This window comes from Cyprinodon tularosa, unplaced genomic scaffold (genome assembly GCF_016077235.1).
Source record: "Cyprinodon tularosa strain WSP-4 unplaced genomic scaffold, ASM1607723v1 ctg650, whole genome shotgun sequence".
NCBI classification, from domain to species: Eukaryota; Metazoa; Chordata; class Actinopteri; order Cyprinodontiformes; family Cyprinodontidae; genus Cyprinodon; species Cyprinodon tularosa.
This window is the reverse complement of record NW_024039397.1, coordinates 228,297-253,274: the sequence shown is the minus strand read 5'-3', so window position 1 is coordinate 253,274 and position 24,978 is coordinate 228,297. Positions and strand designations below refer to the sequence as shown.

The 24,978-nt window shown below is 40.8% G+C and overlaps 1 protein-coding gene across 2 annotated transcripts in view; it reads left to right on the top strand.

Moving 5' to 3' along the window:
• The window catches only part of LOC119799160 (receptor-type tyrosine-protein phosphatase U-like), a 123,127-nt gene that overhangs the window by 78,713 nt on the left and 19,436 nt on the right, over positions 1–24,978 (top strand). For both annotated transcript variants that reach the window (XM_038308955.1, XM_038308954.1), the window contains 3 exons: positions 363–550; positions 6,792–6,864; positions 10,256–10,329. In XM_038308955.1, the coding sequence (XP_038164883.1) occupies positions 363–550; positions 6,792–6,864; positions 10,256–10,329 (335 nt within the window). The remainder of the gene's footprint in view (positions 1–362; positions 551–6,791; positions 6,865–10,255; positions 10,330–24,978) is intronic.

The window sequence follows — 24,978 nt, the reverse complement described above, 5'->3', positions numbered from 1 at the left end:
CTCTGGCGTCAAGGTAGTGGCAGTCAGCAGCTTAAGAACACTCCTTTTAACGAGGAAACCATCAGCAGGTGTGTGAGGAGGCGGACCAGAACCAGGCGCCTCCTGGTGGAGGAAGGGAGACAAACACAGAAACACAAACACAAAAACAGGAGTCCTTACAGGTAGCGAATTCACTTGTCTGTATAGATTTATTTGCAGCTCTGTTTGGCCTTCATTTGGAAGTGCAGACTCCCCCCTCCCTTAGCTGCCTCCTAGACCTATTTGCATGAATTTGAAAAGACTGAAATGAGAAAATAATAAGGATTAGGATATGTCTCCTGTTGTCTACATTGTGCACAATATGATTTGACCTGTGTTCCCAGATGAACACCTTAGCTCCTCCACTGAATCCAGCAGCTTATTGGGAAGCTCACCCCAGCATCACTGTCAGAGAAGGAGTTCACCTTATCACACAGGTCAACTCCACCCAGCGGTGAGGGTGGCAGACCTCCTTCAGCACATCAACCACATGAAGACATCTGAAGGATACGGCTTCAAGCAAGAGTATGAGGTGAGACAGTGGGCAAAAAGACAGCTCAGAACTTAATACGTGCTCAAGAAGATGTGCATAAAGATAATCTAAAAGTTTATGTCAAGGTTAGGTACAAGTTAAATGTTTTTTTTTTTTTATCCCACTTAGTGTAAAATCTGAATATTGTGTTAAAGTTTCTTTATAAAGATTTTTTAAAGCCTCCCAAAGTCCACTGTGGGCATATATGTGTGGAAAATTGCCTTTGGCACCACTGAGTATACATTTGCTATGATATAATTGTTGTTTTCATCCAACCCTGAAAAGAGACATTTTTCATGACAATATCACCCTCTCCTTGAATGGCCGCCGCCCATTTAATGACATTACCTTATCACTCCAATTTTGGAGTCTACTCTTCTTTACAAACTAGGTTGAATAAAGTCAGAGACAAACACATTTTCGCAACACAGACATTGACATAAAAAGGTATGGTTGTTGTCATTGTTTAGATTAGATACTTTAAGAGCCACTTTTATGAAGGTATTTTAATGCAGATGTATCTGGCATCATGTGTCTATTTGTCTATAAAGATTTTCTTTTGTTTTTAGGGGTTTAAGGCACTAGTGGCCTTTTTTGAATGGAAAAGATCCTGGATTTTCTTCTTGTGGTTCTGCTACACTGATCTGGTGGCAGGGTTTAAGGCTCTCTCTGTCCTCAGTTCCTCTCTGTTACCAGACCTGAAGGCTGAATTATATGCTTTTAGTGATTTTCCAACCTCCCCAGTCATCCAGAGTTGTTTAGTGGCCCGGGTGATGATGTTCTTTGTGATGCTGTCATTCTCAATGCATTTGTTGATGTAGGCTGATACAGTCACGTTATACCCGTCGATATTGATCTTGTTGTCATACGTAGCTGCAGCTTTTAACATGTTCCAGTGCCTCCATTGCCCCCTTAATCCACACCCTGACCTGCATCGCTGTAGGTTTAGCCCTAATAAGACAGGGCCTGTATGCAGGAATTAGCATGACAGATAAGTGGTCTGATGAGCAGAATTAGAGTTGGGGGGGCTGATCTGAATGCATCTTTATGTTGGGGTAGACCAGGTCAACAGTGTTCTGTCTGCAAGCTGCAAAGTCCATATGTTGCTAAAAATGAGGGCGAACAGTCTTCAAATTAGCCTGGTTAAAATCCCCAGCAATGATGAAAACGCCCTGTGTGTGCAGATTGAAGCTCACAGATCTGTTTAAGGGTTAGAGTCTGGTATTAGTGCTGGGGAGCACATATATGGCAGTGACACTACCAACCGTGAACTCTCTAGGCAGATAGAAAGGTCTGCAGTTAACAGTCAAGAATTCGATCTCTGGAGAGCAGAAACTGGTGACAAATTTAGCATTTTTACACCCCTTGCTGTTGATGCACAATCCTCCTCCTCTAGTCTTAAGGCTGAGTCCGAAGTTCCTATGAGCTCCGTATAGTGTGAGTCCCTCCAGGCTCGGTATTGATGAGTTAAGCCATGACTCGGACAGGATGAGGGCGCCGCAGTTACTAATCTCCTTCTTTGAAAAGCGTTAGAGTTGAAGATGATCCATTTTGTTCTCCGGTGAGTGGGCATTGGGGAGCAGGATCGAAGGGAGCGACGGTCTCTGGGGATTTTTTCTAAGGTTTGCTGTTAGCCAACCTCTGCAGCCCCGTTTACACCGTCTTTCGCTTCCCCTTGCTCTTTCTCTGGCTTGGCCTGCTCCATTGGTCCACTGTTCTGTTTGCATCTGACCTAAGCACTTTGAAGCTTTTTAAAAGCTCAAGAGTGGCTGTATCTATGAGTCCAGAAAAAAACACTTGATGACAGGTGCTCCAGCAGGCACTGGAGGTCATAGATGTATAGTTTGTGGCTTTCTAGGCAGCATATTTTGGGGAATTGTTGAGTGCTGTTGAAAAGCTGCTGCCTTTAGGCGCCACCATGAGCAAATTCTATGCATAGCTCTATACATACACAGATATTATGAAATTATGTAGGTCACCAGTAGGATACGCAGAATGCTGAAGCTCAAAATGAATTTCACATTGGGTGAGGAAAGCCGGACACTGATCAGGCTCAGCCTTTAGCAGTTCAGTGGGAAGAATTAAGTAGATTAAGAAGAGAACATCGTACACTAAAACATTAGGAGGCTCGGATATGTTCAGGAGCTACTTTGCTTCTGACACAGGGTGTCTTGAAGCCCTGCAGGGTACAATGAAATCCCAGGACTATCAAAGGATTCTAGAGAGAAATGTACAGCAGAAAGCTTGATCTTAGTTACAGATTATGTGTCTTTCAACAGACAACTTTGTAGATTTTTGCCTCTGTCATCTGACTGCATTATCTGCCTAAACCTTCTCTGTAAAGTCCATTGACATATTGTGAATTGCCCCTCCTCCTCTAACAGATTTTATAAGCAAAAAAACATTACTAGAATAAACACCAGGGCTTTAACCAGAGGAGACTGTAATGTTCGGCGGCGTAGGACCAAATTTGGCCAAATGGTTGCATCCATCAGAGGAGCACAGTCATGGAACACACTGCCAGCTTTACACTGGAAAAAAAATGATCTAGAAAGGAGTAAAAATGTCTTAAATTAAGTGTATTTACCCTTAATTTGAGTGGTTAAATGAGATAGTTTGCCAATGGAATGAGTAAATTCACTCTTAGAATAAGATAATTAGATAATATGTTATAGAAACAAGACAATGCAATGTTTTTTTTCTTATTTTAAATGTAAATTATCTTTGTCAATTTGCAAAATTTATCTTTTATCTCCTCAATTCAAGAAGAAATGCACTTATTTTAAGAAAAAATGACTTATGGAGATTTAAATTTTTTTTGCAGTATAGTGGCTGTTCAACCTACATAAGTTTTAAAATCTGCTTGAAAGATTGGATGAAAACTAACCAGGCGTGTGTTCACAGGTGAATTAATGTGTTTCTGTTTGCCTGCAAACCTAATTTTATTTAGATTTCATGCTATTGGCATCTTATCTGTTTGTGTTCTTTCCCGTAGTGTCTTGTTTAATGTTCACTGTTTTTACCTGCCTTAGGACAGTGGATGCAAATTAGCTGTTGTGCTAATTCTGGCCTATTTACATTGATGTTTTAAGCTGACATGTTGTCCTAATCAAAATAAATAAATGAATAAAATAAAGCAAAATCAACTATGAATGGCTAAGAGGAAAACATTAGTCTATTCTAGTGGCCATCTATCAGCCCGACCATAATCAATAATTTAAAGCATATTTGGAAGGAGCTGAAACGTGCTGTCTGGAAAAGGCGCCCTTCAACTCTATGACATCTGGAGCTGTTTACTTATGAGGAGCGGACCAAAATACCTGCAAAGGGAAGCAGAAATCTCATTGACAGTTAAAGGAATCATTTGATTTTTATCCACATGTGTTTTATTACTTCAGTTGAATTAAGTTTACTTTTATACAGCCAATTTTCAAAACATAATCTCAAGGGACATTACAGAGATAGTTCAACCAGATCCCACAGTCAGGTTGTTAAAATATTTCTGAGGAAACCAAGCTGATCGCGTCGAGTCATTGATGTTTTGGCTTGCAATTTGTTGCTGACCCTACAGAAACCCCTCACACCGAGCATGTAGGGGAGACAGTGGAGAGAAAAATCCCTTTTAACAGGAAGAAACCTCCAGAACCACGCTCACTGTGAACGACCATCTGCTGGGGCCCACTGTGGATGAAAGAGTGAGAATCAGACCTACAAAAGGTGTTGATAAATTAGCTCCACTGTGGGTTCGTCTAGGAAAGAAACAGTACCAAATAATAAAAAATTTGCCCAACTCTATCATCTATAATCAAAGGTGTTTACCAGCTTATATTCCACCAGATATAGTTACTATTCATTGTATCCTGCAAACAAACAACTTTGTTTTTTAGTTTTTCTTCACATTCAGTGCTCATATTTATTTTGGCTTTCCGTTACCTGAATGAACAGTATTTAAAAAGAAGTCCAGAAGTTTTTAGTTGTAAACAGGATCCACTTTGCCTTCCTGCCTGAATGTTTCGCTCTGCTCCAGATTGAGGTTGAGTCGCTGTGGCATGCAGCATAAATAGAATGTGTAAATTTGAGCAGGGAGTGCAGAGTTGCACAGAGATGCTTTCTAAATCCATCATGGCAGCTGGGCAGAGCTGCTCTAATGGACCAGATTTACTGTGATACTGTTGACCGTGAAAGTGCAGCAGCTGCACTGTGGCACCCCAGCACTGCTTCCACGTCCTGTGAACTGAGGGTCAGGCCTCTGCACTTCAGGCTTACTTACCCCTGTTCCCCCACCACACCAACACTCATCTTTAATGAGCTAGTGAACCCTGTGTCCATTTAAGCACTGATAAAAGGGATGGTCGATATGGACTAAAACATTTATCACGATAATTTCTAGGTTTTACCACGATAACGATAAGTGACGAAAAAAAACAAAACAAAAACACAATATCAGCCTAATGTATCAAACCAATCAAACAAGCCTGAAATATGAGAACAAATTTCACATTTATTTAAATGCTACACAGCAAATATAACTTGGCTTATAAAAGTTGCAAAGTAGTGCAACTGTAAATACAACCTGATAAATTGAGAAACTTTCACTGAAAATGAAAACTAATCAGTAATCACCTCCTGATATAAATAGATGTGTAAATTACCAGTTGCTGGAACATGCCATATATTGGATAAATAAATACCAGTGCAAGTTCTAACATACATTACACTCACTTCACTAAAAATAAAATGCAAATGTTATACCAACCTGTAACAACCTTTTTTGCTGTTGTGCAAATGGAATGATAAATAAAGGGAAAAAACAGAAAAATCTAAATACTAAAGTAGAAATAAATAATTTCAATAACTTCCAACAAACATGTAAAACCTGAAATAGTTCTTTGTTCAAGAATGTACAAATAAGACTAGCAGGATTGTCAGCATGCTAAACAACGAAATAAAAAAAAAATTATTTCAATAAATTTAACAAGAATATAAAAACAGAAATACCTCTCTATGCAACGGCCTCTGTTAACTCTTTCCATCGCTCGCTTTGGCTGTCATATGGTGTGGAATGAGCAAACGCGTCGGCAAGTTTTGTTTGAGTGGCAGTCGGTTTCTTAACAGAGGTTTTTGAAGTCGAGGCTTCTGCTGCATCGCAGCGCATCTTCTGACCAGCATCATATTCCCGTTTGTGTTTTAGGTGGTGAAATAAATTGGTAGTGTTGCTGTCCTTTGTCGTCACAGGTTTTCTGCAAACTTTGCATATTACGACTTTCTGCTCCGTATCAGACTTTTTAAATCCAAACCAGTTCCAGATAACGGAGCTGGAACCTCTTTTTGGAACCAGGTCTTGGGGCACGTATCCTCCACCTTCCGCCATGCTTGTTGTTTGCGCACGTGAGTTGGACTGCAGGTTTGTCACGCGCAGTATACGTCACCGGCGGGAGTTTTTATCGCAAGATGACAAATTGTTACCATGAGGAATTTCTTTGACGATGTATTGTACACGATAACATATCGCCCATCCCTAACTGATAATAAACTAATCTGATATGTTTTTATATATGCAAATATGTTTCGTAAACAGCGTTAGATGAGTTATTTCTTGTATACAATAGCACCTTGTATGTGTCTTTTCGTCTCATCCAGCTCTACCTAATCTCAAGTTCTTCTAGTTTCCCTCAGGAGTTATCAGCTTACAGCAGTTAGGAGACGGCAGGTCTTGATATTAGAACCTTATTATGATTAACTGTAAATAGGAGAGATCAGTCAAGATGAATGCAAAGGAATACAGCAGAGCTTGAATCATCAAAATCCTTTCCTTTAGACTTTTTGGTTTTATCTTGGGATGTTTATTCATCACTTTTAGCATCTATTGTTTTTGACCAGACAACCTTTTTCTGTCTAAAGAGGTTGAGTGCAGTTTTACTCTCTCTGTGAAGAGTTTTGTTGATGACTTGGCAAAATTCGCTAATTTGGAAGCCAAACAGACCTTTGTGTAACACACAGGAATTTATTAGAAAAAAATCCCTATATTTCTGATCTTTATTGTAAGTTATGTTGAGTTTGTTGTTTATTTATCACATTTTAAAGCTAACTAAGCGATAGAAAAAAATAGGTTGAAAAATTTGGTTGACTCTCCAAATAGTTTTTCTCAAGTGTTTGAATGTAGGCAGCAACTGTTTATTAATTGTATTACTGTCAGCCTTCGGTTTACTGGAATTTAAATTGTAAATTTTTATTTTTGCAGAGTTTTTTCAATGCACGGGATGTCATTAAAAAGAAAGACAAGACCAAAGGACGATGTGACAACCTGCTCGGCCGTGAGTATTGCTAATGTATTTTATTAAGTAGAAGATTACAAAGAGATTTAGGCTCAAGCTCAGTCGACCTATATTTAAGTCTAGGCTTAGTATTATTGTCATTTTTATGGCAATGAACAATTTATCAAGTGTAATTTCCATTGCTGAAGATTAGGGCTTTTATATTTTAAAAATAAAAAAATTTATTAAAAGTGTTTACTGATAAATGCAATTCTACAATTTGTCTTTTGATTTAATGTTTTAGATTTATTTCTCTTCTATTTTAATGTTGTTGTTTTTTTATGCTTTGACAACATATTGCCACTGAACTATTTTTATATGATATGTCCTAAATACAGCCCAATATTGTTTTAGATATTTTCCAATATTTACTCCAAGTTGTCAAATGCATATTTTACCTATTGTTGGTGTCGGTCATAAACATTGTTGCACTAAGAATTATAACTTTAAGACATCTCTTCATAACCTTCAGATATTGCACCTAAAACAAATCAATGCATATTTAGAGGGGCAAAAGTAAAAAAAAGAACAACTCTGTTTTATTCGTTTTTATTTTATTGTATCAAACTGAACATCTTCAAATACATTTAATTCAGTGAAATCATCTTAGGGTCATCTAAGCCACCATAGCTATCAGCATAACCCTAATTCATACCTGGTCCACTGTATCATGCTGAGTAACACTGCTTGCCAGCATGCCGAGTATCTCGTCAGGCTTGTAGCTTCATCCATTTCAGTTTAAAAAATTATACATGAAACCTGGACTAAATGAGCTGCTCTTGACACTCAATAAATAACACCATAAATATGCAGAACAACGGAGCTACAGCTACGACTTCATTACAGCCTTTTCACCATTTCTTTGTCTTTCCTTTATCACCTCACTCATTTCTGTCCAATGGAAGCAAAGATCATCTATTATGTGGCTTTGGTCCAAGTTATAGTCACTTGCAAGAAGAAAAGTGTTAAAGGAAATGGCAGCAAATGAAAAAAAAGAATAAAGTCCTGATTAGGATTGGACAATTAGTTGCATTTGCAATGCAATCACACTTTAAGAAAACCCACTTTTCAAATTATAGATGCGCTCAATTATATGTACATTTCTTAGTCCATCCCTTTAGGTGGCAGTAATATTCATAATAAAAGATTACAACCACAGAACGGGAAGACAGAGTTAGGGTTAGGCATGCAGATTCATGCATGAAAGTAGAATTTAGTACTTTTTCACACAAAGCTAACAGGAAAGTCTTGCAACAATGGACTATGAATAAAACTTGGTGCAAAGGAAAAAAAAATTGCAATTGCAATATTGGTTCAAAATAATCACAATTTTCATTTTTTGCCAAATTGTTCATCCCTAGTCCAAGCCAAACAAGTGGTCCAAAGGCCTTTCCTTGGTGTGAAAACACTTATTGTCATCCCATATATCTTATCACATATTAATAATAAATATCTGTGTACAGAAACATGTAGTCCAGTATAATATTACAAAAAAATACAAACTTAATTATGTTTATTCCAAGTTCTTCTTAGTTATAAATGCATTTAAAGGAATAGTACACCCAAAACATGATTAGCCTTCATTTTCTACTCACCCCCATGCTGAACAACACTCTGGAGTACTTTTTTGATATCTCAAATGCATCTGGAGATCTGGGAGGCTTCTTGCTGTCTGCTGACATTCAAATAATGGAGGTCTATGGTGCCCGAGACAGAAAGGTCCATTAAAGTCCCCAAAAAAACGTGTCAATATTCCTCCATACTGCTCGTCCAATGTATTCCAAGTGTCCTGAGGTCGTAGCGTCCATAATTTACTCAAAACGAAGTCATTTAGAATGTTTTTAGAGCATAAACAGTAGTGTATACGATTTCCTAAAAGCGAGTTCACGAGTCTACGGAAACCGCGGCAGACCAAACCAGATGAAAGTGTGCATTCAGCTCGGCAAAGAACTCATGCTCTTCCTCAACACTGAAGTCCTCAGACATTTTTCTTTCGTTGTTTCTTTCTTTGCACAGGTAAACAGCACATTTCTTCTTCTACACTTGCATTATCGGCAGAGCAGACGCTGAATGCGCACTTTCGTCTGGTTTGGTCTGCCGCGGTTTCCGTAGACTCGTGAACTCGCTTTTAGGAAATCCTATACACTACTGTTTATGCTCTAAAAACATTCTAAATGACTTCGTTTCGAGTAAATTCTGGATGCTACCCACTCAGGACACTTGGAATACATTGGACGAGCCGTATGGAGGAATATTGACACGTTTTTTGTGGACTTTTATGGACCTTTCTGCCTCGGGCGCCATAGACCTCCATTATTTGAATGTCAGCAGACAGCAAGAAGCCTCCCAGATCTCCAGATGCATTTGAGATATCAAAAAAGTACTCCAGAGTGTTGTTCAGCATGGGGGTGAGTGGAAAATGAAGGCTAATCATGTTTTGGGTGTACTATTCCTTTAAGTTCTGTTGACTTACGGGGTACGACTTTAGAAGTGGGGTGATGTTCTCAACTTTCTTAATTCTGTTTAAGACATGAGCAGCAGCCTTCTGGATCCACTGCAGTTTGTTGATCCACTTTTACAGTAATCAACTCCAATTAAGATAAATGCATAAATATTTTTTTAGGTTCTGCTGAGGCCTTAGCTCTTTAATCCTGGATATATTCTTTAGATGATAAAAGGCCAGCTTTAACACTTTAACTGAGTCCATCACAAAACCCATTTCAAGGCAGATTAATTTTTCCAGCTGTATTATGTATGTGCGAACCTTTCAAAGCTCTTCCTTTGGTCCAGAAATTATTACTTCAGGTTTTTTTTGTTTTAGTTTATAACATTTTGGCACATTGATGTGTTGGTTTCTTTAGCCATTTACCCAGGACTTGAATAGGTTCATAGCAACCTGGTGACATCGTAATGCTTAGCTGTATGTTATGGTAACTTATGTTGTTGGTTAATAAGATCTAAATGGACCCCCCAAGGGTCCGTCTTAACACATCTTATGGTTTCTGATATAAAATTAACTACTGACACAAAACAGTCCCTGTCCTTCCAGTAGGATTTAAACGAGTCAAGTCCTGCAGCAGAAAGTCAGACCCAGTTTTTTAGAGGCCCTAATAAAATGAAGTGATCAGCAGTATTGAATTCTCCACTAAGGTCCAATAATAGCATCACTGTGGTACTTCCATGGTCTGTATTTATATAGATATCACTAAACCCTTTATAAGGACAGTCTCTGTTCAGCGGTGAGCATGGAAGCCCGACTGAATAAGGAAAGCGGAAGGTCATGGTCAGGAAGTTGTTTAATTTCACCTAAAGTTCACTAACATGCATTTTATTTGACAAAGGAACAAATTGATGCATTTGGGGTTCTAATAATTGTCCTTCTTCTTTGTAGCGGATCGGCGACTCAAGCTCCTTTCTCTCCTGGCAGATCCTGACTCAGATTATGTCAACGCAAACTACATTGATGTAAGAAAAGTTGAATTCTTAATTTTCCATCTGCTTTGTGGCCCTTTTCTGTCTTATTGCTTTTGCTCCATTTGGTATACATCAGGACTGTTGAACTACTCCTTTACTAACTTAAAGGCATACTATGCAACATTTTTCAGTTAATTAATGTGTTCCATAATGTTTTGGATGATTAAATGAGTCATTTCAGGTCGAACAAAGGTTTTCTCGGCCGCCCTGGTGGTCTGTAGGAGAAATACCGTACTTGCAATTGCAGGAGCCCTCGGCCCGCACCCACAGGCTCAGAAGTCTCGTGCATCGCGAGAGTCGGTCTTGCTTTACGGCGAGAACTGCTACACGCCCCCAGTGAAAGGCATGCTCGCTGCTAGCGCAGTGGCGATATTTGTGCAGTTATCATGGCGAAACCAGCGAGAAAACAGCAAAAGCTCATGTCGGAGCAGGCAAGAAAGAGGAAAAGGGCTCCGGACAGAGAGAGGAGTCGTACACGGGTGAACATCGGGCAAACTTTTTCCGAATGGCGAGAGCTAAAAGAAAAAGAAGGCTGCAAGGCTTTTTCAAACTCGAAAATTGGAACAAAATAGTCACTTACCACAGTAGACATGGTGAATCGTTGCGTTCGCCTGTCTGCTAAGCTCAAAACAACCGCGCCTGGCTTGACGGAAGAACCAGGAGAACAGCTGAGCATATTTACGACAGTGCACTTTTACTTTCGCCCTCTGGGGAGAGCCTCGCTGGAAAATCAACACCGGTTGCATAGTGTACCTTTAACACCTCACATGGTTTTAGTCAACCATCCTGCAAAGGCTACACCCATAACATAACAGCATGTTTTCACCTGGTTGAGGTTTCATTTGCTTTGAGAAACTCTGGCTCAAGTGAGTGCTCCTGCATTCACAAGAGAACCAATCTGAAACATTTGCATTAAAAATCTAACTCATTGCCCATATTTTACTGAAAGTTTTCAGTTATTAGCATCTTGGTATCTCATTCTATGTTTTATACAAAATAAAACTGAAAGTATGAAAAAGAGGCCGGGAAAGCCCTCTGCATTTAATATGACTACTTTATCCCGTTTGGTTGGTGCTCCATTAGAGTGAGGCTCTAAGGAACTTTTTGTTACTAATATGCGCTCTACAGCAGAACACTTACATACTACCAAACATTTCAACACGGTGCAATGCAGAGACATACACTGCTGGGCTGTTTTCTGCCCATTTAAAAGACATTTCCTTTTAAAAACTTTGTTGACTGATGTTACGTCGGTTCGATTTGAAATTTCCTCGGTAGGCTGTGTTGTTCTGTAATAAATCTTCCTGTGATGGGGTTGCATAGTAAACAACCCCTGTTTTCTCTAGCATTGGTAAATTCACACAATAAAAAAAAGAAATGAATTCAGTTAGTTTGGATTTCTGAAAAAAACTAAGCAAATTTTCCTGAACTACAAACTATTATTAAAGTAAAATCAGGGAATATTCTGTAGCATATTTATTCACATCAGTATGCTTAAGTTGATGTGATTATAGGCGGATCTACTGGGGTGGCATAAATGACAGCCTTGCCACCCCTGCTGCCACCCCAGTTGGCTGTAGGGGTGGCGAGGCTTATAAATTATGGATAATTTGAGAATTGCGACCGTTAATTTCCAATGTCGGACTGCAGTGAATGCAGCACGAGATGACGCGAGAGCGACTGAGACTAATTAGTTCTGAAAACCGGATGGGGCAAAGCGAGGGAGCCAGGGGTCAAAGGGAGAGGAGACACAGGAGGAGACAGGTAAAAAGTGATTAACTATCTATTGAGAAATGAAATCATAATGAAAGCACAATGTTGCTAGCATAGCTGCAATGCTGATTTTGAGATGATAAAAATCAGGTTGCAGAACGTTATTTCTCTAACTATGATGTTAGTTAGGCCTGACGTCTCAGCCTCATAAAGACTTATTTGCGGTCAACTATGACAGAAAAGAGACTATCAAGTTTGGTTGTAATCAAAACCCACAAAGGCATTGGATCTAAATAAATTTGTGAAGCGTTTTGCTGAGCAGCATGGAAATCGCTGCATTTAGCTGTTATAGTCATGTTAACTTAATGTTATGCTCTCTAAGGGGGCTTTTACAGAGATCTTAAATTTTTTTTGGAACCAGAGAAAATCTGATATTTCCTTTAATAAAACCAAAAGTGTTAAAAGTAAATTAAAAAATGTGATACTGGTGTGAATCCTGCTTAATATGAAGCAGTGTTGTTTCTTTTTTTGTACCGTATTTTCACGACCATAAGGCGCACCCTACTAAAAGGCGCAGTCTCAGTTACACTATATTGCCAAAAGTATTTGCTCACCTGCCTTGACTCACATATGAGCTTAAGTGACATCCCGTTCCTAATCCATAGGGTTCAATATGACGTCGGTCCACCCTTTGCAGCTAGAACAGCTTCAACTCTTCTGGGAAGGCTGTCCACAAGGTTTAGGAGTGTGTTTATGGGAATTTTTGACCATTCTTCCAGAAGCGCATTTGTGAGGTCGCACACTGATGTTGGACGAGAAGGCCTGGCTCTCAGTCTCCGCTCTAATTCATCCCAAAGGTGTTCTATCGGGTTGAGGTCAGGACTCTGTGCAGGCCAGTCAAGTTCATCCACACCAGACTCTGTCATCCATGTCTTTATGGACCTTGCTTTGTGCACTGGTGCACAGTCATGTTGGAAGAGGAAGGGGCCAGCTCCAAACTGTTCCCACAAAGTTGGGAGCATGGAATTGTCCAAAATGTCTTGGTATGCTGAAGCATTCAGAGTTCCTTTCACTGGAACTAAGGGGCCAAGCCCAGCTCCTGAAAAACAACCCCACACCATAATCCCCCCTCCACCAAACTTTACACTTGGCACAATGCAGTCAGACAAGTACCGTTCTCCTGGCAACCGCCAAACCCAGACCCGTCCATCAGATTGCCAGATGGAGAAGCGCGATTCGTCACTCCAGAGAACGCGTCTCCACTGCTCTAGAGTCCAGTGGCGGCGTGCTTTACACCACCGCATCCGACGCTTTGCATTGCACTTGGTGATGTATGGCTTGGATGCAGCTGCTCGCCGATGGAAACCCATTTCATGAAGCTCTCTGCGCACTGTTCTTGAGCTAATCTGAAGGCCACATGAAGTTTGGAGGTCTGTAGTGATTGACTCTGCAGAAAGTTGGCGACCTCTTCGCACTATGCGCGTCAGCATCCGCTGACCCCGCTCCGTCAGTTTACGTGGCCTACCACTTCGTGGCTGAGTTGCTGTCGTTCCCAAACACTTCCATTTTCTTATAATACAGCTGACAGTTGACTGTGGAATATTTAGGAGCGAGGAAATTTCACGACTGGATTTGTTGCACAGGTGGCATCCTATCACAGTTCCACGCTGGAATTCACTGAGCTCCTGAGAGCGACCCATTCTTTCACAAATGTTTGTAAAAACAGTCTGCATGCCTAGGTGCTTGAATTTATACACCTGTGGCCATGGAAGTGATTGGAACACCTGATTCCAATAATTTGGATGGGTGAGCAAATACTTTTGGCAATATAGTGTATGTGTGCCATTACAGTATTTAACACACATATAGGCCGCGTTTTTTATATACAGGTACATGTCCTCTACTACGTTTAAATACCTCTACTGCGTATTTAAAAATAGAGCGGGAGCAAAACTGAGTATGACTGTGCTTTATTCATGTATTTATTACAAAGTATTAATCAAACCTGGGAGCTGGCCGTGAGACAGACACATCGCTGATGACACAGAGCGCTGTGATCACTCCTCTGAAACAGTTTATTGATGCATAAATTAACTTAAAATGCAGAAATCTGCCGACAGAATATGTTGGCTTTTATTATCCTGGTGCCTGCAGTTTAGATTGTACCAGTTTAGTTCTGACGCGCGGCTGAAGCAGCTTTGCTGCTCTGGCTGCTCAGTGCAAAAGTGTGTCTGACGCGCGTTGGGCGGAGCTACTCTATCCTTTCTTTGCCCTGCAGCTATATTTGCTGTGATCAGTGGGAATAAAGTAGTTTTAATATGTTCTTAAGTGGGAAAATCCACCTGAAAACTTAATTTAACAGCAGCCTCTGGCCGGGTCGCCTCCTCGCGGTTTACCGCGGCGGCTGGTAGGTGTTTTTCATCTAAATAATCCGATCTGCAGGCAGCAGGATAATAAAAGCGAACATATTCTGCCGGCAGGTTTCAGCATTTTAAGTTAATTTATTCGTTAATAAACTGTTTCAGAGGAGCGATCACAGCGCTCTGTGTCATCAGCGTTGTGTCTGTCTCGCTGTCAGCTCCCAGATCAGCTTCTCTGATTGGTTGATGCGCCGCGTCAAGCAGCAAAACTTCAATTTTTCCATCTCGAGCAGCAGCACGTTTGCGGCGTGTCACGCGCGTCAGATGCGCCTGCTGCTTAAAACGCGCTGCGGGACTTTTTGCTGCACCTTGACGCGCATCAACCATTGACTTTGCACGTAAACTCGCTGCTTCTGCTGCGCCTGCTGCATCCGTGCAGCATTAACGGCCGGTTCACACCGATGTCGAGCGGTTGAGGTTCCTTTGTCAAACCTCCCGCAATAACAGCAAGCACAGCGTTCATTTGTTTCACCATGTTTTTCACATCGGCTGTGAGATGGGCACGCATGGAGTCACAGATTAACAGCGATGGTGATGAGTGGGAAAAAAACACCTGGTCTCCTTACATTCACCTCCCTCAGCCACTCTTTCATCATCTCCTCAATGAGGAGACGAGGAGTTCTGCATAAAGCACATACCTGTTCTTTTATACACAATCCACGCCCACACTTCCCCCTTTAACGTTCTCATGGCGGTCTCAAATGTCCGCAGTAACAACACACATAGGGCGCATCGCACTATAGGGCGCGCCGCACATTTTGAGGGGGGAAAAAAGACGTTTATATGCGCCTTATATTCGTGAAAATACAATATATATATGATGAAACTATCCAGAAATGACCTGTATGAACCTACTCACAAAAGGCTTTGTACTTTTTGAGACTCGAAGCAAAAAAATTTTTTTTTGTTGCTTCTTTTCAGATTTGTGGAGATTTTGATGTAACATTCAGTACCTGCCTTTTTGTTGATTTGTTGATACAGCAGCTCTATCTACAGCAGATCTACATGCATGAAATGTCTCTTTCATGTTAACTGCTGTATGACAAGTTACTGAGGAACAAATGGGGTAAATGTGTGTTCAGAGTAAACCATAAATGAATGTCTGGTACCTTGTTCGGGTGCCTTGACCCATTTATTTCTACTGTGTAGTAATGCTCACTTTAGTCCAACTCAGTCCATAGATCTTTGATGGGTAAATTTTTCTTTTATAGTTTCTTCTTGTGCAAATGCTGCAAAGCTGCCTCTCTGACAGTCAATCTCACACATCTGCGACTCAGCACCTGTGTCTTACCTTAATACGTTTCCTCGCATAATGCCCCTTTAGAAGAAGTGTTATCATTCTTCTATCTCCTATTAAGTGAGATCACATTGTACGATGTATTTCTAAGATGAACTGTTTCACATGAAACACTTACTGTACATACTATTCTCACCAAACTGGAGGGGGGCTTGCAGGAAAACTGGAATTCTCCAGGATTTCTAGTGCTAATGCACTTTGCTCATGGCAGGAGAAACAGACAGTAAAAACCTGACGTTATTCTTCCCCATAACACGCTTTGCATGTGTAGTCAACCTGCTAGCGGCAGGGATGCGACAGCTGTAATATAAATTATTTTACTGCGATTGGATCTGCGCTCTCTCCAGTTCAGCCAGGCCGCCGTATTATAGTGCATACCCACTTTTGCGCCGCTGACAAGCTGCTATAACTTGAGAGAGGCGGTGTGTGCAAATTTGGAAAGCACAGAGGATGCTGATTGCTCACTTAACTTGGTCAGTCTACTCTACTCATCTTGCAGCAATACACCATGCACAAACTAACACCGCCGCAGAACGTAGATACTGGACCAGATGTTTACTTTTTCTGGAAGTCAGTGTTTTTCTGAAGCAGCCCTTGGTTATTTGCAGAAGGGCACATCAGTGCAGTGAAGGCAGAGTGAGGGAGAGCACCTTAAGTTGATCATGTGACCAGACACGGTTACCGTGGCACGGTAGATCTAAATCAGCGGTCACCAACCTTTTTACAGCTGAGGGCTAATTCAGGGGCACTGAGTCACAGGAAGGGCTACCAATACTGACCTATGAATGGTCAACGTTCACCTAAACTTCATACATCCTAAACATATCTTTATCGTTTCTTTAAATTCATCATTTTCTTTTAGACATTTTCATTTTGAAATCTCTATAAATGCTAAAATGCCATATATGATTAAATGATGAAATGTTCTATAACCCGATTAAAAAAAGAAGAGCAACAGAATACAGTGAAATTTCAAACGTAGCTCACTGTTGAGTTGTTCTATTTTCAGAAGACTCTAAGGGCACCCCTTGTGGTCCTTGAGGGCCCCTTGGTGCCCGTGGGCACCATGTTGGTGACCCCTGATCTAAATTATTATTATTTTGGGCATGCACACACACACACACACACATGCACATAGATACAAGCACACAATAAATATAATATATAATATAATATAAAGGAGCTTAGCGGCAGGTGCTCAAGCACCCTCAGCCCCCCCCCTCTGCACGTCCCAGCCCCTGATCACACTGCTCCAGGTATTACTGTTATTTTCCACATGGGAATTAAGATTCCCGAGCAGAATGATAAAATCCCTAAAGGGGTGCTTTCCAAAACCTCCTCGCAGGGATACAAAGTAGGTCTGGTACTTCTTCCACCTCTTTGCCTCTGAAAACAGAGACCCCCACCCTATCTGAAGGTGCAGGGGGGCAATGTCTTCATTTATTGCTCCATGGTAAAAATCACTAGAAAAAATAGGCACTTTGTCACACATTCACCATAAGCAAAGGGGAGCAGGAAGAAAATCAGACCATGTTTCTGCCCCAGTTGAAAAACTGAATAACCTTTGCAAAGCTGATTACAGTAGAAACAAAGCAATGAAATAACAAACATCTGTGTTCAATTAAAGTAATAAACAGATTTTTCTGAAACTATCAATTCTTAATAGAATTTGTTTACACATATATATGAATTGACACAAGGAGGGGATAATTTTTTTTTCTTTTATTGTTTTTTGTTCTCTTTTTTTAATGTGCATATTAAAAGCTGTTGCCTTTATTCAGGCCAGAAAAAACTTTCAAGCTGGAGGCCTGTGTTTGTCTAATAGCCTCTGTAGGGAGGAAATCTTCTGTTTGCCTGCAGGCCTCTGGTTGGATGGTGGTTTCCATGTGTGGGGGGGCCTTGGTTCATGTACAGCCCTGCGTCTCGATGGTGGCTTGTATGCAGATGATGGCCGGCATTTATGTAGACGCTTGGGTTTGGGTTGAAGCCTCCGTTTGGATTCTGTCTCCTGTTTTCATGGTGGGGGCCTCTAACTGTGGAACCACATCTGTTTCTTTGGGGCCTGTTTTGCATGGGGGCCTCTTTCTGACTGGAAGCTTCAGTTTTCATGGACTCCTCTGTCTGTGAGGAAGCTTCATGATGTTCTTTTTTCAAAGGAAGTTTCAACTCTGCTGTCAATTGTGAGACTTGACTCTTCAGAGATTTGATCAGTTCCTCCTGTTCCTTGAGTCTGGAGTCATTTTCAGTTTTAGTCTTCAGCTGTTCCTCATATTTGAGCCTCAGCTCTCGTTCTTCAACAAAAGCCTCTGCCATCCTCCCTTCTCTACTGGCGTTTTTCTCAGCCTGCCTCTTCAGGAAGGCGAGCTCATGCAGGACACTGACGCACACTGTAACTGTGGGAATGCTTGGTAACTTTGACGCACGTGTAGGCTGGGTTACAGTGAATGTTTCCTGCTTCTCCTCTTTCTCTTCACTTTTGAGTCTCATGCTACGTTCACTTTCTAAACTTTTTTCCAGTTCTGCCATATGTTTCATCTGAGTTTTGCAGTCAACCTGAAACTGGATTCTTTGTTCTCTCTCCTCATGCAGATCACATGTTCTCTCGTGCAGCTCTTGTTTTAGAGCAGTAACCTGCTGAGTGAGGTCGTTAATATGTTTGATAGCCTCTTCGATGCACATCGAGCGAGGGATCATCGTAACCGCTGACGCATGGCGTGGCATCCTGTTGCTTTGATAGAACTTGGGGCGGTCAACATCAGTTTTTCTGTTGGTCCCGGTGTGCCATGGCTTTCTCCTGTTTTTATCTGGTTTGGAAGACACATAAAGAACTGGGTTATCAACATGTGGCCAAACTGCATGTTTGTATTGACTAGGATTGTCAAAAGTATCGATACTCAAAAAAGTATCGATACTGAAAAGTTGTATCTGGATACAATTTTCATTTTCAAAAGTACCGATACAGTGCTACCACCAGTGGCACCTAAGCAGTCATTCATCTAAAGTGCAGAATAGAGGAAAATGCACTTTCAGAACACTGTGTGATTGAATAATTTTGTGCACTTTTCCGTTTCAGACTTTTTTCTGTAACAGGTGCCGCTGCTGAGAATGATTTTTGTTTCTTCACCGGTTTGGCTAGTGCCATTGTTATGTGTGTGCAAAGCATAGCCAAGGAAGGAACACTTAATTTTAATTTTGTAAGTTTTTTTTATCAAGCTTGCTTAATATTGTGCACAGCATACAACCTCAAAATGTTGTTTATTGTATTTATTTATCTATTTATTGTATTTTGTTTATTAATTAGAACATTTCTGTAGAATTTTGGAGTCTTTGTTTTTATCCTTGTGGTATCGAAAATGACATTGAGTATCGAATGTTTTACTTAGTATCTGTATCGAGTTGACAACCCTAGTATTGACCCATAAAACACTTACCATGATGGTGTGAGTACGGCGCCTCAGAAGAAAGACCCGAACTGGGGCGAGTCTTTGGTTCTTCTAACCTCGGAGATGGCTGACATGCTTGCTTTACCTCATCTGAGTTTAGAGACGTAGAGTCAGCAGCGATGGATGATTTCAGCTGAACCTCCGCTAAGGGGGAAGCCTCAATGGTAGCAGAAGAAACTGCTTCCCCTTGGATCTCTGGACCATCTTCTGCTTTGCTGAGATGCAGCTCGCTGGTGACAGAGCTGTCTTCTTCAGCTGGGAAAATAATGGCCTCATAGTCGACCTGGATGGGGAGGTCAATCATGTCTTCCCATGAAAGTTTAGCTGGAGAGGTTTCATTTCCACAAACAAACTGTTTTTGCTCCATGGCTAACTTTCTATCAATCAGAATATCGACCTAAAAGACGTGTGATATCTGAGAACGATGTCTGGCTGGTTTCGCTAAGGTTCGAACGTGCTTCTCAAAAGAGATCTGTCTCGATGAAAGGTCGGGAACAGATAAGAACACTGGGTGGGTTTATGCTCAGATCCCTTCCAAAGTCTGTGATGTCATCAGCAGTCTCTTTGTGACATCACATGCCAGGTGTTATCGAACATTCTAATCCCAACTGCTGAACACGGAATGCATTTTTTAAAATAGATTAGCTGTTTTTTTAAACAATAACTTTCTTCTTCGTTCAATTTGGGTTATTTTTGGTTTTCTTTTACTGATCAGATAAAAAGTTATTCAAAGAAAAATATATGCTTTGAAATGTAATTGTCCTTGAATATTTTTTAAGATTTCTCATAGTTTTGTATTTCAGTTTTACAATCAAATACAGACATTTATAAACAGTATTTAACTAAAGTATTACTGTCTTCAAAGACCTCATTACCTACCTTATACCACCCAAGAAGATTAAACACTTCCTGGTAGCGATGTTGCTAGGCAACATAAGGTGGATCAGGTATAGTTTCCAAGTATTACATTTAATACAACAGTAGCTTGTTAAGCCCAAAAGCTGTGAGCTTTTTGAATTTGGGTGAGACTGAGGCCAGTTTGTAATGATTCCTGAAGCAACCTGCACCAGAGTCCAATAGGAAGTGGATCAGACCATTTCAGCAAGTTAGACTCTATCCAGTTATTTGGTCTGGACCAGATTTAGCTGGGCTTAAATCAGACCTGCACAAAAGAAACAAACAAACTCTGGTCGATTTAGCTTAATAGGGCTTATTAGTGCGTTTTATAAAGCTATTGCGCCACAGAAAGTGCTTTAGAAGAAATCAGCTGATTATAACGGACTCTTTCCCTTCCTACCCACCAATAAAGATCATAGTCAACAACAACAACAACAAAAAACAGAGCATAAATAGATTTATGGAGGAAGATGACAGAAGACATCTTAAAACTGATTCCAAGGATAGCTATCATTTTTTTCTATCTTGTTTGAGAAAATACTCAAGCATAATATCAAACATAGAGGATTTTTTAAAATGACAATGCCCATAACAGAACATTCTAGAATAAGTACGGAAACATCTTTTTAATATGTCGTCCCTCAGGTTATCCTAAAAGATTCAACAAATATAATAAAAATACATAGAATTGCAGGTTCTTTTCTTTTTAGAATTATAACTGAAAGTTTATTTATTTCAATAACTCAATTCAATAATGCTCACTTTAGTCCAACTCAGTCCATAGATCTTTGATGGGTAAATTTTTCTTTTATAGTTTCTTCTTGTGCAAATGCTGCAAAGCTGCCTCTCTGACAGTCAATCTCACACATCTGCGACTCAGCACCTGTGTCTTACCTTAATACGTTTCCTCGCATAATGCCCCTTTAGAAGAAGTGTTATCATTCTTCTATCTCCTATTAAGTGAGATCACATTGTACGATGTATTTCTAAGATGAACTGTTTCACATGAAACACTTACTGTACATACTATTCTCACCAAACTGGAGGGGGGCTTGCAGGAAAACTGGAATTCTCCAGGATTTCTAGTGCTAATGCACTTTGCTCATGGCAGGAGAAACAGACAGTAAAAACCTGACGTTATTCTTCCCCATAACACGCTTTGCATGTGTAGTCAACCTGCTAGCGGCAGGGATGCGACAGCTGTAATATAAATTATTTTACTGCGATTGGATCTGCGCTCTCTCCAGTTCAGCCAGGCCGCCGTATTATAGTGCATACCCACTTTTGCGCCGCTGACAAGCTGCTATAACTTGAGAGAGGCGGTGTGTGCAAATTTGGAAAGCACAGAGGATGCTGATTGCTCACTTAACTTGGTCAGTCTACTCTACTCATCTTGCAGCAATACACCATGCACAAACTAACACCGCCGCAGAACGTAGATACTGGACCAGATGTTTACTTTTTCTGGAAGTCAGTGTTTTTCTGAAGCAGCCCTTGGTTATTTGCAGAAGGGCACATCAGTGCAGTGAAGGCAGAGTGAGGGAGAGCACCTTAAGTTGATCATGTGACCAGACACGGTTACCGTGGCACGGTAGATCTAAATCAGCGGTCACCAACCTTTTTACAGCTGAGGGCTAATTCAGGGGCACTGAGTCACAGGAAGGGCTACCAATACTGACCTATGAATGGTCAACGTTCACCTAAACTTCATACATCCTAAACATATCTTTATCGTTTCTTTAAATTCATCATTTTCTTTTAGACATTTTCATTTTGAAATCTCTATAAATGCTAAAATGCCATATATGATTAAATGATGAAATGTTCTATAACCCGATTAAAAAAAGAAGAGCAACAGAATACAGTGAAATTTCAAACGTAGCTCACTGTTGAGTTGTTCTATTTTCAGAAGACTCTAAGGGCACCCCTTGTGGTCCTTGAGGGCCCCTTGGTGCCCGTGGGCACCATGTTGGTGACCCCTGATCTAAATTATTATTATTTTGGGCATGCACACACACACACACACACATGCACATAGATACAAGCACACAATAAATATAATATATAATATAATATAAAGGAGCTTAGCGGCAGGTGCTCAAGCACCCTCAGCCCCCCCCCTCTGCACGTCCCAGCCCCTGATCACACTGCTCCAGGTATTACTGTTATTTTCCACATGTGAATTAAGATTCCCGAGCAGAATGATAAAATCCCTAAAGGGGTGCTTTCCAAAACCTCCTCGCAGGGATACAAAGTAGGTCTGGTACTTCTTCCACCTCTTTGCCTCTGAAAACAGAGACCCCCACCCTATCTGAAGGTGCAGGGGGGCAATGTCTTCATTTATTGCTCCATGGTAAAAATCACTAGAAAAAACAGGCACTTTGTCACACATTCACCATAAGCAAAGGGGAGCAGGAAGAAAATCAGACCATGTTTCTGCCCCAGTTGAAAAACTGAATAACCTTTGCAAAGCTGATTACAGTAGAAACAAAGCAATGAAATAACAAACATCTGTGTTCAATTAAAGTAATAAACAGATTTTTCTGAAACTATCAATTCTTAATAGAATTTGTTTACACATATATATGAATTGACACAAGGAGGGGATAATTTTTTTTTCTTTTATTGTTTTTTGGTCTTTTTTAATGTGCATATTAAAAGCTGTTGCCTTTATTCAGGCCAGAAAACACTTTCAAGCTGGAGGCCTGTGTTTGTCTAATAGCCTCTGTAGGGAGGAAATCTTCTGTTTGCCTGCAGGCCTCTGGTTGGATGGTGGTTTCCATGTGTGGGGGGGCCTTGGTTCATGTACAGCCCTGCGTCTCGATGGCGGCTTGTATGCAGATGATGGCCGGCATTTATGTAGACGCTTGGGTTTGGGTTGAAGCCTCCGTTTGGATTCTGTCTCCTGTTTTCATGGTGGGGGCCTCTAACTGTGGAACCACATCTGTTTCTTTGGGGCCTGTTTTGCATGGGGGCCTCTTTCTGACTGGAAGCTTCAGTTTTCATGGACTCCTCTGTCTGTGAGGAAGCTTCATGATGTTCTTTTTTCAAAGGAAGTTTCAACTCTGCTGTCAATTGTGAGACTTGACTCTTCAGAGATTTGATCAGTTCCTCCTGTTCCTTGAGTCTGGAGTCATTTTCAGTTTTAGTCTTCAGCTGTTCCTCATATTTGAGCCTCAGCTCTCGTTCTTCAACAAAAGCCTCTGCCATCCTCCCTTCTCTACTGGCGTTTTTCTCAGCCTGCCTCTTCAGGAAGGCGAGCTCATGCAGGACACTGACGCACACTGTAACTGTGGGAATGCTTGGTAACTTTGACGCACGTGTAGGCTGGGTTACAGTGAATGTTTCCTGCTTCTCCTCTTTCTCTTCACTTTTGAGTCTCATGCTACGTTCACTTTCTAAACTTTTTTCCAGTTCTGCCATATGTTTCATCTGAGTTTTGCAGTCAACCTGAAACTGGATTCTTTGTTCTCTCTCCTCATGCAGATCACATGTTCTCTCGTGCAGCTCTTGTTTTAGAGCAGTAACCTGCTGAGTGAGGTCGTTAATATGTTTGATAGCCTCTTCGATGCACATCGAGCGAGGGATCATCGTAACCGCTGACGCATGGCGTGGCATCCTGTTGCTTTGATAGAACTTGGGGCGGTCAACATCAGTTTTTCTGTTGGTCCCGGTGTGCCATGGCTTTCTCCTGTTTTTATCTGGTTTGGAAGACACATAAAGAACTGGGTTATCAACATGTGGCCAAACTGCATGTTTGTATTGACTAGGATTGTCAAAAGTATCGATACTCAAAAAAGTATCGATACTGAAAAGTTGTATCTGGATACAATTTTCATTTTCAAAAGTACCGATACAGTGCTACCACCAGTGGCACCTAAGCAGTCATTCATCTAAAGTGCAGAATAGAGGAAAATGCACTTTCAGAACACTGTGTGATTGAATAATTTTGTGCACTTTTCCGTTTCAGACTTTTTTCTGTAACAGGTGCCGCTGCTGAGAATGATTTTTGTTTCTTCACCGGTTTGGCTAGTGCCATTGTTATGTGTGTGCAAAGCATAGCCAAGGAAGGAACACTTAATTTTAATTTTGTAAGTTTTTTTTATCAAGCTTGCTTAATATTGTGCACAGCATACAACCTCAAAATGTTGTTTATTGTATTTATTTATCTATTTATTGTATTTTGTTTATTAATTAGAACATTTCTGTAGAATTTTGGAGTCTTTGTTTTTATCCTTGTGGTATCGAAAATGACATTGAGTATCGAATGTTTTACTTAGTATCTGTATCGAGTTGACAACCCTAGTATTGACCCATAAAACACTTACCATGATGGTGTGAGTACGGCGCCTCAGAAGAAAGACCCGAACTGGGGCGAGTCTTTGGTTCTTCTAACCTCGGAGATGGCTGACATGCTTGCTTTACCTCGTCTGAGTTTAGAGACGTAGAGTCAGCAGCGATGGATGATTTCAGCTGAACCTCCGCTAAGGGGGGAGCCTCAATGGTAGCAGAAGAAACTGCTTCCCCTTGGATCTCTGGACCATCTTCTGCTTTGCTGAGATGCAGCTCGCTGGTGACAGAGCTGTCTTCTTCAGCTGGGAAAATAATGGCCTCATAGTCGACCTGGATGGGGAGGTCAATCATGTCTTCCCATGAAAGTTTAGCTGGAGAGGTTTCATTTCCACAAACAAACTGTTTTTGCTCCATGGCTAACTTTCTATCAATCAGAATATCGACCTAAAAGACGTGTGATATCTGAGAACGATGTCTGGCTGGTTTCGCTAAGGTTCGAACGTGCTTCTCAAAAGAGATCTGTCTCGATGAAAGGTCGGGAACAGATAAGAACACTGGGTGGGTTTATGCTCAGATC